The sequence below is a fragment of the Lagopus muta genome, chromosome 9 (genome assembly GCF_023343835.1).
Source record: "Lagopus muta isolate bLagMut1 chromosome 9, bLagMut1 primary, whole genome shotgun sequence".
Lineage (NCBI taxonomy): Eukaryota > Metazoa > Chordata > Aves > Galliformes > Phasianidae > Lagopus > Lagopus muta.
The window spans coordinates 15325644-15341587 of record NC_064441.1 but is presented as its reverse complement, the minus strand read 5'-3'; the positions used below and the strand labels follow the sequence as shown (position 1 = coordinate 15341587).

Sequence of the window (15944 nt, the reverse complement as noted above, 5' to 3'; positions counted from 1 at the left end):
ATGCAAATTCTTTCTATTCAGACAGAACATAACATTTTGTTCTGAAGAGGCACCAAATTAACAGGAAGAAAAAGGTACAGTGTGGTTGTTTTTTTTTTTTAATAACATGTACTTATTTATATAGGTTCCTGACTCTAAAATAAGTGGCCTGCAGAACAATGGAATCGATGTGCCAAGCGTCCTTCTGACTGAGGATGCGTCCACACGCACAGTTTGCTCAGTGGAGGAAGTGCTGGGCAACCATCTGAGCCGGCTTATGAAGGACCAGATATGGAATAGTGCCCCACAGTGTCAGAACCTTGCCTCCCAGAACATCCTGAAATAGTAAACAGTGACATGCCTTTTGATGCTGAATGCCATTCCTTCCTTCCCATGGCATTCCACTCACTACTTCAGGCCATAAAGCTTGGTTATTCCAGGAAGTGATTCAAAACCCAGAGGACAAGGAATGGTTCCTGCATTTCCTGCGCCCTCTGCTTTCCTTAGGTTCAGACACTGCAATGACACTGTGATCATTTCTGTGTTCCTGAAACAGCAGCACTGCAGCATGCGAGAATTCAGTTACCTGAGAACCTTAGCAGAGTTAATTTCTCATTTCACACACTGACAAAAGCAGAGCTGCCAGGTAGTGCTAGCTGATAGGATCAAATGTGCTGAAAGGTTGCTTAGCCTTAGAAATGAAATCCTGGGTTTTGCATTTACAGATATTTCTTTGGTTAAGGCACCTTAAAATCACCTGTTTGTCCACTTATCCAAGCTACTGGAGATACTGCAACCTGGAGCTCAATGGCATGCACCCATGAACCGACAGTAGATGCCCAACAGTCAAAAAGCAGCCATGCCTTTCATTAGAAGCTTGCATGATATGGGAAATGGAATCTAGAAGACAGAATCTCTTGAGAGCCTTTAGAAGTCAGGTGATAACTCTCCTGGGATGTGATGGAAAAGAAGATCACGGAGGCTATCTGCATGAGGCGTTACAGCACATAGAGTAACCCACGCATCATTTTAAAGCACGGATGTACTTGCAGTGCCTTGCTCAGTTTATCCTTCTGTTGCAGCCTGGGACTATCAGCAGCCACACAGGCTTGAAATGAGATGGTTCAGCAGCTGTTTTGGGGGAAAGGGAGGTGCAGTGGCTCCTATTGGACTGCACTGCATCACCCCACCTTGCTGCTCAGAGGTTGCTGGAGAGGCTACAGAGCGACAGAAGCTACGTGCATTAAAATCAAACAACTCTTACATATAGAAGACTATGAATCATGGAGACACTCAGAGATATCCGCCGCCCTCTCACAAGCAATGAAACTTTGCTTAAGGCAAGCATCTGAATGGCCTGAACTGGAATTCTAATTTATTCAAATTAAGCTTAGACCAAGGGCGTTAAAATTACTGTTGTAAAAAATAAAAAAAAATAAAAAAAAATCCATGGAAGTGGAAAATATCAAGAATTGTTTGTCAACCACTATTCAGATTTCCCAACTAACAGGGAGGTGAATGGATAGAGTTTATCCAGAAGTCAAAGCTGAAGACTTCTCTCACTTTGGGAGAGAAGTGCCTGGGGGAGGAGGGGTGGGTGGAAGGGAGAGAGAATGAACATCGCTAGAAGGACTAACACTTACTGTAGAGCAAAACCAAAACTCTTGGAAACAACAAGCAGGGAGGGAAAAGGGCTGTCAGTAGGAGAGCAGTTGCTATGTCAACATATTGCAGTAGTTACTTGCCCTCAAAAATCAAATCTTACCCAAGTTCAACAGTACATGCCTAACTCAATTCAGGTGGGGAGCAGCAGCGTTTTCTGCTTGGCTTTTCTCTCATCTTCAAGTCATTCCCCCTCACACACACCCTTTGCCATGACAGCTTTCCCTGCTACGTGCCTGTCCCTCAGCAGGGCCACCCTGCACCAGCCCTGCTCTCTCAGCACAGCTGCTCCCAGGTAGATCAATATCCCCACATTTGTAGCCAAAGGCCTGGAAACAGATGCTGGACAGCTATATGCATTTAGATCCAGATCAGCTGTACTCATGATATTCTGTCTCTACGATTGTGCAGAAATAAAGCCAAGGCAGCTCTCAGTGCCACAGCCATCAGTGGGTTAATGTCATCAGGAGACACAGAGCGAGGATGGACACTGATGCAGCTTCAGGAAGTAGGAGCTTAATCTATTTTTGAATCAACTGCAGTTTATTGCACACAGCTCACCAAAGCCTGGTCCCAAGACAGCACCGCATAGAAAACAAAAGCCCTGCTGCCCCATGCTGCTGCTCACCTCCAGACCTCAGCCCCTCCAGCTGCAGATGCTTGCAGGTAGCACCATATAAACCCCTGAGCTATGCTGGCTGTGTGCTTGAAGCACCATGGGGCTATTGCCACGTCCTGCTGGCTTACGAACACATCTCAACTGCTGATGGCCTAAGGCTGTAGAGGTTGGTGGGTTTTTTTTTCCTTTTTCTTTTTTCTCCTCTTTATTCTCTTGGCTTTCATCAAGTCAGTTTCCTACAGGTAACTGTGGGTCTTCGTGCTGCCCCAACCTGCCACACAAGTTGGGACTTGCTCCCGTAACAGAGCTTGATCAGCATGGGATAACACTATTTCTCAGCAGATACAGCAGCAGGCAGCTTTAGTGCTCCCAGTCCTTCTTTATACATTGTCATCCTAAACCACCCACACAGCCCAGCCAGCAGACAAACAAATGCAACGTTTGCACACAGACCTGATTTGGTATATTCTCACATACACCACCATAAACATTTTAAGGTTTCTACAACCAGACACCCAATTCCAGAATCCCAGACCAGACAAGGTCATTGGAATTTCCTTCTCAACTCTTCTGTTTTCCTTTGTAAAACGGAGAATACTTCAACCGAAAAAAAAGAATGGAGGAGCAAAACAGTCAGGGAAACACATAAGGCTGGTGTTTGGTACAGCCCATCAGAAGTAGAATCAGGCAGAATGACATACAGCACCCCCCAGATAGAACTGCAGCAGATGGAGACATGCATGCACAGATTTGCTTATAAACGTGCTTAACGTGCAAAGCAGTGAGGCTGCTGAAAGCCAAAGGCTGTGGGTTGTTTTTTATTTTTTCCTTTTTCTTTCTTCTCTTTATTCTCTTGGCTTTCATCAAGTCACCTTCCCACAGGTAACCTTCTCTACCAGGAAGCATTCTGAGCACATATCTCAACTTCATAAAGCCACAAAACCTTCATGAAGGACTCCCAATGAGTGCTACTGGCAGAAACTTATCCATATATGTTTAAGTTGTATCCTACCCTTCTCTTTCTGGGAAGCACTGCTTACAAATAAATAAATTGCTTCTTTTGCAAAAAGGGAAAAAAATATCCTCTTCTGTAAAAGAATGCTTTCATCACCTGCTTTATTATTTTGAATCCACACACTTCATAGCTGCCATAAGAACACAGTTAATAGATTCATATTTAATCCCACATACTATAATGCTAAACACATCACTGCAACATTAACAAGAGGTGAGCAATATTTTATATATGGTTCCTCAAGACAGAGATCTAATCAGTATTGAAGTCAGATGGAGAAGACTTGCTCAGTGGAAAAAGGCTGGTATTATGCCATCACTTTTTCAATTATTTGGATACTTTAAACGTTACTGCATTGCTCTCAAGAATGAAAACAAATCCCATTTTGGGCTTGTTCCTGTCTGTACTCAAGAAACTATACCCAGAGCTACATCTGCTGCTTAAGCTGGTAAAAGCCAGAACCAAACATTATAGCCCAGGAATACACACACTGCTCTGAAGAAGTGAGGAAGACACCATCCCCATAGCACTGAGCCCCACCAACTGCCACTGGGGTACACCCACTGAAAGGGAGAGTTCATGGCTATGGACTTTACCAGCAGGCCTGCATAGCACTAGACACAAGAATGAAGTCACAAATACAACAAGAACTATTGCAAAAACACATTTTTGAACTAGAACTGCTTTTTGTGCATCACTCTAGCTATTCCTCTCTTTACTAACGTTATTCAAGTGCAGGTCTTTATTTGTTCCCAATGAGGCAAATGTCAAAGTGGAAGTTGATTAAGATCAAATAAAGACAAATACCTTTTTAAATGACAATAACATTATTTCATTTTGAAGCTTCTGACTTGAGTTGGAAGGTAGAATTACTTTGAATATTTCTTTTCAGCCTTCCAGCCTTGAGTGATTTGGCTCTCCAATGATACTCCTCCTTTAAGTCATCAGAATAAAAGAAGGTCCTTCACCTCACAGAGGTAAACCTAAGACTGACCTCTCCATTTAGGTGCACACCAGCCTAACTCCTATAAAATCAATAAGCTGTGAGTGGAATCTCTAAAGGATTTATAGAGTTGCCATTTATTGGTGGCATACAGCAGTAGGTATATGGCACAACTGTCACTATTAAATTGTCAAGAAAGAAAACTCAAAGCCATACTTTCATCTTTTCTATTGCTAGCCTGCAAGACTAACCTTCCATTTACAAAGGGACATGAGAAGGAGCTCTGACAGCAGAGAAGCTAGCCTGCATTTGTGCAACAGGAGAAGTTCTTACGCTTCCACTACTGGAACAAAGAGAGTAAATCTCTGCAGGTTGACTCTCATCAGAAATGAAAAACTGAATACAAAGAGTAATATCGTCACCTTGCTGTTGCTGAATTCAAGCTACATGTCACTTCAAGTTAAAACATCTTGTTTAAAACGCAAAACATTTTACCATGTGTTTGCGTAGCTGGGTACCAAGGGAGGAGGGGATAATTCACATTTTGCTCTTATCTTCCACACAAATCTCAGCTGCCAACGTTCATAATAAATCATGTGAAAAGAAAACAATAAATGACCTACTAAATAAAGCTTGACTTCTTTTCCAGTCACAAGTTCCAAATGCAGAGTGTCACACTAAGTGTTAGTACTCTATTTGCAAACAGTACCACAAAGCCCTAAGCACTGTATTTTATTTCCTCAGGCCCCTTCCTTTCCCCTCCTCCTTCTCTTCCCCCTCTCAGAAACAGTATATACAGTCATTTGCATTCAGTCTTCGTAAGTTTTTAACATCTGAAGCCTCACTACCCCACAGTCTTATTTTGAAAACCAGCTCTTAAAGACATATTCTTAACAGTACAGAAAATAACAAGGCGGTCTGTTCAGTGTAGAACATATCAATTCAACTTACACATCTAGTTAGCAGCTGTTTGGATACTTATTTTATGTGTCTCCGTTATCTCCCAGGATTCTGTCCAAGATGGCACACCATACTCAATGACAGAGGACTTACAGGTATCTTTATCTTCTTTACAGCTTTTCCCTGCTTTGTGGATCCAGTCAGGATTTAAAACATTATCAACCCATCTTGCCAAGAAGAAATACCAGTTTTCTAAACTAACAAACTGCAAAAGAAAAAAAATGGTGGACAAAGACATCATTCACCCTTTTCAATAAGGACTAGAACTCTAGAAATACCTGCTGTGATGCCTGCAACTTTCAGGCAGTGCTTACTGGGTGGTTGACCAGCAACAGCTGAAATTTGTTTGCTTCTCCTTTTATCACCCATCGTAGCTGCCGTGCCGCATACTTACTCCAAGTATTTTAGCTTAAACTGCTGTTCTGTTCCTCAGGATTGCTCTCTGTATCAAGGCAACATTTGGATTTTCCTTTTGTTTTACAGGGCATGCAAACTTATGAGAACTTGCAGCAGAGCTGTGGACTTAAAAAATGCCATTCATAAACAGGACACCATTAATCATCCAAAATTGAAACTACACACTAACACACAGTAGAAGGCACGCACCCATGGCACACCGGCTACTAAGTGACAGGCCATCTCGTCTGAAGCCTGGAAAGGCAGAAGTGCCAACTCCTCATATAATCAGAACATCCCAAGTTGGAAGGGACTCGCAAGGACCACCAAGTCCAACTCCTGGCTCCAGGGGACCACCAGGAGCCTACAGAGAGCTGGGTGCCTCAGGGCACCTTAGGCACTGCGCTCCGGGATCCTCCACCTCTCTGGCCATACTCACTCCCTCAGACCTGCAAACTCAGTAATCTCATTTAAGATCAGCTTAGGTTCTGGCATCTGCACAATGTGAATAATGACGTTTTGAACTAAATACTCTTCTGTTTGCCTACATAATTGTCTCACTGTATTTTCCAGGCATAAACTTCCATGATCTACAACAGACCAAAGGGAAAAATGGTTAGGAGTGTAACACATGCTTTATTAAGATGCAGTAGCCCCCAGTCCTCTTTATCACGCTGCTCTTTCAAGTCACACATGAATTATAGTGGAAATGGGACCACTTATTCCTACTGCAGAAGCGCTCTGAAGCCAGCAGCTCTTCCCTGACACACCTGGCCCAGACAGCACCAGCCCCACAGCCAGCCTGGGCTGCTCATCCTCCCCTTCTCCAGGTGAGCTGGGGGAGGAAAGGAGCCCACACAGACCTCCTGGGAAAGGGTAGAACAAGCACCAGTGCATTAGCAATTGCTGCAAAAGCCCTCATTTCCTTGTGCCATTATTACAACAGGCAGGTGTATCTCTGAGCAAAGGCAATGGGTGGCAGACCCTTGAGTACCCCCAGCCTTGCAGACTGTGAGAAGGGACTCCCCACAGCGAGGGCTGGCTGCTCAGAGCCCCCATCCAAGGACTTACATGGGATCTTCTCAGGCTGCAGACAGCCCACATTCAGGTACTGGGGTGTTGCTTCCTGCCAGAACCCCAACCTGCCCTTTTCTTGCAAGGGCTGAAGCAAGTTGCATAGATGATTCATGCTGCAGTTTCTTCCAGACCTTTCTGAACTCACTATTCTTGAGCTTACCACTGGGAGGGAGGCAACTGTTTGTTTAAATGTGGTTGAGATTGCTTATTTCACTATTAAGTTGGGGAGTATAATGTTTGTTTTATAGGTACTAGATTTTGAAGCAGAGGACAGTTGAACATCAGCTTCACAGAGATAAAACCTGCTGCCTCCCTTTACGTGATCAGTAGCTACAACCTGGTAGCAATACCTGGGCAATACCCTCAGCTGATAGTTAAAGCACACTTGGATCAGATTCTAGCTGCTATAGTTGCCATGACGGCAATACTCACCTCCACAGGCAGCAAGGCTCTACCCAAACCACTGCCAGACCTCATGACAGCTATTAAGCTCCCTGATGTTACCACCACCCACTCAAGTTACTGCCCTGTGTAGTACAGTGAGGTGTCAGAGGATGTAATTCAGACTTCATTATAACATCCTTTACAGAAAAAGAACCAAATCCAAACAATTTCAGAAGCTCAAACAGTACACGATTGCTCTGGTAAGCTGACAAATACAATCTCTGGTATCTTCATAATGTTTTCATCATGTGAGAACCAAGCAGCACAAACTCACTGCCATGTCAGACCCCAGCCACTTCAGGGCCTGGTGATGCTCGTTATACCTGTGTTCAGCAAGGAGCAGTAACTGGGGTCAATGTATTCTCCATTGTGAAATAATGACTTGTAATGAGAACAACCTCGTCACTTACTCCTAATGGAGCCATAGCGCTCTTTATATTTCAACCACAAAATAAAAATGAACCCATTCAATCACAAGAGAAAACAACTCCCTAACACAGCAAGACTCCTTACTGAGTTGAGGGAACTCGCCCAACCAGGAAGGGGTGAGCCTGCAAACATGATCCTGCTGAAAACAGTTTGCAGCAAAGAAATATGGGAGCTTATCTGCAAACAACTTGATATAAATTCCAGCCACATCCTAGGGGAAAGTAAAGTTTTCTCTGCCTATTTTCTGACTTTGCTTTTGTTTTTAATGATGAGCAGACTTAGCAAATGTTTTCCAAGCTGTCTGTTGTTCGGATTTTCAAGTCTGAGATAAAACACAACCATGGGCTCCAACACTGCTCTTCTTACAAACATCAACAAAATGCATCCACAAATTAACCAGGCACAACCTTTACATGCAGCCTATGTGCAACTCACAGCTTCAGTCTGAGATTAAAGTAACAACTCAGCTGTGCTTGTGAACAGACAGCAAACCCACAGCAAAATGATCCACAGCTGCAAATAGCCTGTCAATTTGTCCAATTGCACAGTTAAAGAAAACAAATCAGATAGCATCTGTAATAATAATTCTGCAAACTCTCTCTGCTGATCAAAGTATACTGTACCATGATGATGAGAGTCCTGGGTCTGCTCATTTCCTCATCACTGTCCAGTGGCAGGATTTCATGTGACAACTCCTCTCGCCGTCGTCGTCTACAAATATGTGGACAGTTCCTCTGTACCACAGAACGAAAGGCTTGAAGCAGAACAATGCTGGCAGCACAACCCATATCTGCATCCTGAAGCCTACAATATAACTTCTATGTTTACGCTATGTTTGAAAAACAGTGGCTCCTTGTCCCTGAAAACAGCCTACAGTGCAGCTGCAGCCAGCTTGCTCTCCAATCGCTTCCTTGAGTTCTGATCATCTGATCACAACCGAATAGCTTGGATGCAGATAGAGGAAAGATTTGATCCACTGAAACTGAAGCACACGCAGTATTATGATCCTTTCCACCCTGTCCCTCCCTCTCACTGCTTCTGAATTCACACGAGAAAATGCACTCCCTCTCTTGTACAGTGAGCCTCCTCCCATCCCACTTTCATGGAACTGAAAGTATTAAAATTCCAAGTTCAAACAAACCAGCTGTTTGCTGCACACACACCAACAACAACTGGTAAGATCTCTCTGCATACCTTAGAAAAAAAAAGAGTCATATGTAGGACAATAACAGCAAACATCTGGAAAGTTATTAGCCCTCATTATCAGCATGCTGCCTGTAAAATACTTGGTGTTTTAACGCTGAAAATACTAATGCTCACTGAGGGATTTGGACTGTAATCTTTTCACTTCTTGCAGTTTTCCGAAGCACAGCAAGCTCATTTGAGTTGTAAATGTAACAAGGGGAAAAAAAAAAATCTGGACTGGCTCATCCAGCTCATGTTAACATAGCCGTGGCTGTGTGAGAGCCAGCAGTGTTCAGCTCCAAAATGCCTTTCAATAGCGTAGCTGTTGTGTGTTCCCACACATGCATTTGTTCTGCAGAGTAATACATTTTTACATCCACACAGGAGGCTTGTGTTGAGGAGGGTCTCTGCTAACAGGGTCTCACGGTGAATGAACAACCAGCAACCTTCCAGGAGCACTAAAAGCAAAGTGTGTTTGTGCTCTATCCATGGGGATCCAGGCAGCTGCAGGCAGCAGCAGGAGCAGCCTCTGCTCGACAAGTTGCTCAGAAAGCAGCCAGGGATGCTTAGAAACCACATGACCAACCTGGAAACAGCACAGGCTAATGGTGTGCAGTGTAAGGTAACAGCACGTGAGAGGAAGTTAGCGCTAAATACATATACAGAAATGGATCTCTCCTACACGCTTTGAAAACTAACAATTTCCTATAGGGCTTCCAGAGAAGTGGCTTTTAAGCTCATATGTATAACCTGATTATAAGTGCATCCAAAAATGTATTTGCTGTACATCGAAAGCCTTTGACTCCTAATGAAGGTTTGTCATCAATTTCCACGCAGCCTTATAGTGGTGGTGTTGTGCTCCCTGTAAGTAATGCTCCTTCTTACAACCCTGGGCAGGAGGTGCACTGAAAGCACTCTGTGGAAGTATTTTCTTCTGGGTTTGATTAGAGTTTAATGGCTTAGCAATCTGGCAAAAGACATAATTGTAATTAAAGCATTTGCCAGAAAAAAAAACAAATATATTCTTTAAAAGTAATACACTCGTTACCATTATTTCTTGCCTTTCTTTAGAGTTAATGGCTTTGAGTGCATTAGTACAGGTAGCAGCACAACCCACCCAGCTATGGGGCTTGCCTGCCCTCAGACCTGCCCAGCTCAGCCCTCACATGCATACTGACGTGCCCACCTCTACAGGCGTACCTCACAGAGCAGGCTGTGTGGCATGCTTGGTAGTTTGACTCATCTAATGCGATTATATGAGCACAGTGGCACAGCTGCACAAGTTCTGCACCAAACCAGCAGCCCGCCTGCTGCAATTGTTCGCACTGCCATCAGTTCCCTACTGCTCCAGAACTGAGCCTGACACCTTGGCCACACAGAAGATACACTTGGCAGCAACTTGGGAGAGCTAAATTCCTGCCCTAATTCCAGCAGCATCAATACGGGCTTGGATAACTTCCTGCATAATGTCTGCTGCTGGCTGTTATGGCAACTGCTCTGCTACCTTGGGGCACATCTCACGTCCGCCTGTAAGGCGTCTTTACTCCCCAGTGCTCAGATGGGAGGGCTGGCAGGGATTTCTATGACACTGGGTTTCCATAGCACAAATGACACGCACATGGGATAGCACCATGGGCCTTGACCCAAAGCTTTGCATTGCTCTCAGAAAAGAATCCCATTCATTTCAGTTGTCTTTGGTTGAAATTCTTCTCTGACAGTGGTCTAAGTGACTTCCTTACAATTATTTGTGGATTAAGATATTATTAGATACAAGAAGGAATGACATAATCTTGGCACGGCATCTCGTACCAAATTAAAACAAGGCTTAGTCCAAAACCAAGTAAACTGCACAAGCCCAAGGCAGCTAAAACTGGCTTTCCAGGCCTCATCAAAACTCATGAGCTGAAAAAAACAGCTACAGCACACAGAAAAACAACAACAAACAAAAGCCCACCAGCCTCTGAGGAACTAAAGAAACAAAAAACCCAAACACTTCTGAAGGAAGTCTCACAGAAACATGACCTACCTTTTGAAAGGAAACTTCCCAGCCCATGAAAAATGCCTGGAGCCCGCCTCCCACATAAACTTATTTTTTAGATGTAGGGATCTCATTAACATACATTATGTTTACACACCATTAACGGTGTTAGTTACTCTTACAATGAAACATCAAGCACTGTTTTGTGATAATTAGCACTTTAATCCAGAAGCTAAACTCACTGAAAACCTCTGGGAAGCAAAATCCTCACCTGTGCAAGCAATGCCTCAGTTCCCCATTCTGAAAACTCCGGCAACAACGCTAGTTCAGGAAAACCCCCATTCAAAGCCACCCACTGCCCATCCTCCCTCCACTCTTCACCACCACTCACACTGGCAATGCTCAAGCAGCAGTAACCCCTCTATGACAGCCCACAGAAGAGGCTGGGAAGCGGACCACTAAAGATATCACCATTTGAAAAAGAAGTAGCTGAAAGATGCAGAGGCAAGACAGTTCTTTTAACCCAGATGATTTCAGTGACCCAGTCCTCGGCAGCTCCAACGGCCAGGTCTGTGCAGCAGCAAAGCTGTGCAGTGGCAGAAGTGGGTCACACTTGCCATGTCTCATTAAGTCTGTGATAAGAAAGCACAGTCCAAAGGCATCTGCATTCTTGAGCTAGCAGCTATCCGTCATCCAGCCTCAGCTTCCATGTGGAAGAGATGCCAGAGGTACACTGACTTTGGCAAGAGTCCTGCAGCAAGGTATAAACCCCTCATCTTCCAAACTCTGGCTTCTTTCTCTTCTGCAGTGCTCCTGCTCTTCCGCTTCTGCAGGAAGAGAGACTTTATAAAGATACTATCAAATATTTCCTTAGAGTTCTATTACATACCTCTTTAGCACCCCACATTTGTTTCGTTTCCACAACCTTTAATTTTTTTTTTCCCCCTCTTTTTATGTAATTTGAATTTGTGTCATTTGAATGAAAGAAAAGGAGATAGCTTATCAGTACACTGGCCATCAGATGAGAGCTTTAATTAGAAGACACCTCATGGAGGAGATCCTTCCCAAAGGAAACACTAACTCTCTCCACAGCAAAGAGAGCCCTCTGCCTGTAGCTGATCAGCCATGAAGACGGCATGCATATTTTAGTTATTTAAGTTCTCCAGAAAACAACAGCCCCTCTATGTCTACATGACGTGCATTGAGAAGTTCTGCAGAAGCCTTTGAAGCTTGAAGATCCCTACACAGCAGTGTTAGGTGAACGCCTCTATTGTGCTGACGGCAGCCTGCCTCCCCAGAGTCCTAAGCCATTAAGAACTAAAGACAGCAGAGACTCAGTTACAGAAAAATTGCAGGAAAGGCCTCGCTCATAGCAGGAGCAGGCAAGCATTTCAAGCAAGTTACAACAGCAAAAGTATCACTCTACCTTGATGCAGATGAAGGTCACTGAAATTTTGGTGAGCTACTGTCACCTCTCAGCACCTTACAATTTATCACCCACCTCACGCTCCCAAAACAAAAGAGCTGACATTATCTTTTAGCAAAGGGAATTTTCCTCAGACACATCAAAGGTCCTTGTCTGCAGTCAGTATTTGTTTTCTTAGAGGCTTGGAGGCATTAGCAAGGAAAATAGAGGGAAAATATGTACACAGCTCTGAAAGGCTCTCTTCATGCTTGGCTGCTTCAAAACAACCACGGAATCCTCACCAGCTCCCAAGGAATCAGCACCCAAGCCTACAAAGTATACCAAGATGCAGTCTTCACAGCAGCCTGCTCGATGAAATAAATTCATCATCAACACGTCTCCTTTCCAATCAGATTTTATGCCTGAACAGTATGAACTGAAAGCTTTCAAGCTTTTTGCAGTGACCGCGTCTCTAAAGCAAGCATGAAATTGCAGCAGACAGACACCACACTGCAGCAGAACCTCACGGCACTATTTCCAGTACTGTTTCCCTGCCCTCAGCTGCTGTCAGGCCACAAGGGAAGGACAGGAGTGCGCATGGATCCCTCCTCAGGAGCTGCCCCGTCCTCTCCTCCAACACCACCACATCCCAGCACTTTCCCCAGCCCAGACAGGATGCTATGCTTTGCTGGTCTGAACCCCTGGAAGCACACTGAGGAAAGGAGCTTTAGCACACACACAGGGATCATACTCTCATTTCAGAGGAAGGATTGATGCACTGTTGATTGCTAAAGCCATGAATAACATCAGTGCCTTCTCTTCCTCGCACGCCCTCTATCTGAGGGCTTACAGTCATTTCAAAACATTGTATTTCAAAAACACTGTGTTTCAAAGTGCTGCCTCAAAACAGTTAACTGCCAGAAGCACTGCGAATGTGGCCTTCCCAAGGCAATGTAGGGTCAGAAGGACACAGACTTTTGCATTTCTTTAGTTTTCATCCTCCAGTGACTGCTTAGCAAACTGGGGAGGAAGCATTCACTCTGCTAAACGGTCAGTGCAGTTTCTGAATATATACATACAACCTCATCTCAAAACCACATTTCCTCCTGCTGAAACTATCTCTGACACAAGCAGTTCTCAATGCAGCATTCAGAGCGAGCACAGCGTCCCACTGAGCAGTATATGTCTGTGGCTACAGGAGAGGCATACCCCACTCAGCCGCCCCGTTCCTCCTGGTGTTAGCAGGTGCTGGCAGCACACCTGGCAGGGCTGCACACTTCCTGGCTGCAGAGCACTGGCTGCAGAGCGCGGGACGATGGCACCCTCTAGGGAAGAGCACACGAAAGACAGATTCACCAGACCCTTTGCTCTCTGGCTGCATAATAAGAGCGAGGCAGATGAAATAAATGACCGTGTGTGTAAAGCCTTGTTGACCACTGATGAGCAGCAGGCATTTCTCATCACAGCTGGGAGGACAGAGGCACACTGACCACAGGAATGCTGCCTGGCACTGCATGTGCTAGTGCCTCAACATTGGTTTCTTTTCTCCTCTTTCACCCTGACATCTGATGAAAAGTATAATATACAGAAGCTGTGCAGTGTCTGACAGCACTACAAATAAACACGTATGGAGAGAAACTCTGTAAAGAACTTCCATCAGAAGTACCAAGTAAGGCTGGGCTCACACACAGGATGTGAGTGTTGGACAAAGAAGCCACAGCAGAATGGCCAGGAGATGAGCTGCACCACACAGAAGCCATGACAAGGGGAGACCCAGGGGTGCATAACAGGAATGCTTCCCCACGAGGTGGCCAAGAGCTGGCAGAGGCACTATAGGCCTATGGGCTCCCTATCATCACCAACTCAATGTTTGTCCTGCCAAGGGCCCAGAAGCCTGATTTAGCTGGATGGGCTGCGAGCTGGATTGGATCCTCTCCAGAAGTTCCTTTCCAAACTGCATTATTCCAGGACTGCCAGAACGTGGCTCATTCAGCCCAGCAAAACTGAGCCCAGATTTGTGCCCTGACAGCGAAGCGGAAGAGCTGCTCAAGCCAATGCTTAACACAAAGGCAGGAACAAGTGGCTGGAAACTGACCATTCAGAGCACACAATTTCACTTTGCAGAGGGCTGTTTTCAGCCTCACATGGGAAGGAGCAAAAGCTCCCAATCAGGCTTCTTTCAGCTCAAAGTCAGCTGTACAATCCTTGCTTATTATTTCAAGGCAATTTCACTTTGAGACAGTCTCCATACGCAAACAGTTCAGCCAGGAGCAAGGAACCAAAATGAACATTCTCATTCAATTTCTGAGCATAACCTTTTACAGCTGGCAAATGAGGCACAAAATGCAGATAAAGGAAGAAAGGGAAACACAAAGTGAAATTTGTACACGAAGGGCCCTGCGATACCGGTGTTGTCTCATGTGCTGATGCCCCATCATCTCACACCCCCAAACTGAGCAGCTGCAGACGTGTCATTTGTTCTGACAGCAAAGATCCCACAAGAAGAATACAAATTATTTCCACTAGCAGTGGCATAAAATCCTTTTTATCTTGAATCCAGAAACCCAATGGTAATTTTCCCCCTGAAATGAAGAGATTGCAAATCATAAGACTCTGGAATTTCTGCAGGATGTAAATATTAAGGAAGAGTTATGTATTTGTTTATTTAACACCTCTCAAAAAGCCCCAAGCCTGGTGGGTCCAAGCAGGGCAAACCAAGCAACCCTTCCCCTTTTCATCAGGCCACGTTTGTCCCAGCTGTGACACGTCTACAGCTCAGGATATGGGGCAAATGATGAATTTCTTCCCAGAAACCCACACTAGCACAAACAGCAGTCTCCAGGGATGGGAGATGTAGATACATAGTGCTCACTATTGCCATACATCAGGAGTCATCCTTTTCCTTACAGCATGTGCCAGTCAGCCCCAGGATCTCTGCTGGTGGACCTGGAACCTCAGGGAGGCTTGCACCTCCCATTACCCCAGCTGGAAAAAACAGCCCCAACAGAAAACATTCTGCACTTTTCAGAAGTGATCTTGCTTTGTTCTTTCATGGCACAAGAATGTGCTCACAATATCAAATGAAGTAGCAGTTATTTTAGCATCTAACGAGCTGCACTGTGCTGCTCCGTACCCTGGACAGCTTTTCCGTGCAACACATGTTTTTCATTTCACATCTCCTGACAGGGTTTCACTCCCTTTCTTTTACTTGAACTCCAGAAGAGAATAAAATCATACAAAAACCAAAGCTAATGAATCTGTGTTGCTGGTATCAATTAACATTCACATCCATTAGGCTCTTCATTCAACTACATAAAAATTAGCAAAACTTGCCCAAATGTGAGTTGTTTGGTCTATATTTGTTAAGCTGTAACACATTCACTAAAAAACATACATCTTCTGATGGGTATTTCAGGCAAAAATCTTTAGAAGAGTAATATTTTGATTAGTAACATGTGTGTTTTGAAAGATTAATACTGAACTCCAAAGGAGATTAAAATATGAACAGAAATTACAAGCTAACTACACATATGTGCAAGCAGTTTTCCTTCTTACTGAATTAAAAGTCTGGTTGCAAATTATTTGCTGTTACTATTAAAGTTTTAATCGTATCTGTTGTTAATGTTCTTTATTAACTCATGTTAAAAAAAAAAATCCTGTCCTTACAAATCTCCCGAACATTACAAAAAAAGACAACAATTTAGCATAGAAGTGATGTTGCTCTGTATTTTGTTATGACACATCTCAAACCAACTACCAAGGGATCCTTAATTATTTTAGGTAGTACTCAAACGTTGACGCCTTCTGTTTAGTCTTCCAAGACTTCCCCACCCAAATAGAAAACAAAGAACA

At 44.2% G+C, this 15944-nt stretch overlaps 1 protein-coding gene across 9 annotated transcripts in view; it reads right to left on the bottom strand.

Annotated features, from left to right (window-relative positions):
- DOCK10 (dedicator of cytokinesis 10) overlaps nt 1-15944 on the bottom strand; it is a 136005-nt gene that overhangs the window by 108502 nt on the left and 11559 nt on the right. For 4 of the 9 annotated variants that reach the window (XM_048954666.1, XM_048954659.1, XM_048954660.1 and 1 more), the window contains exon 1: nt 8148-8483. The exons of 3 other annotated variants lie outside the window; for them this stretch is intronic. In XM_048954666.1, the coding sequence (XP_048810623.1) occupies nt 8148-8312 (165 nt within the window). In that variant the 5' untranslated portion in view covers nt 8313-8483. Of the gene's footprint in view, nt 1-8147; nt 8484-15944 lie in introns of those variants that run through there. 2 more of the 9 variants (XM_048954656.1, XM_048954657.1) reach the window with 1 other exon arrangement.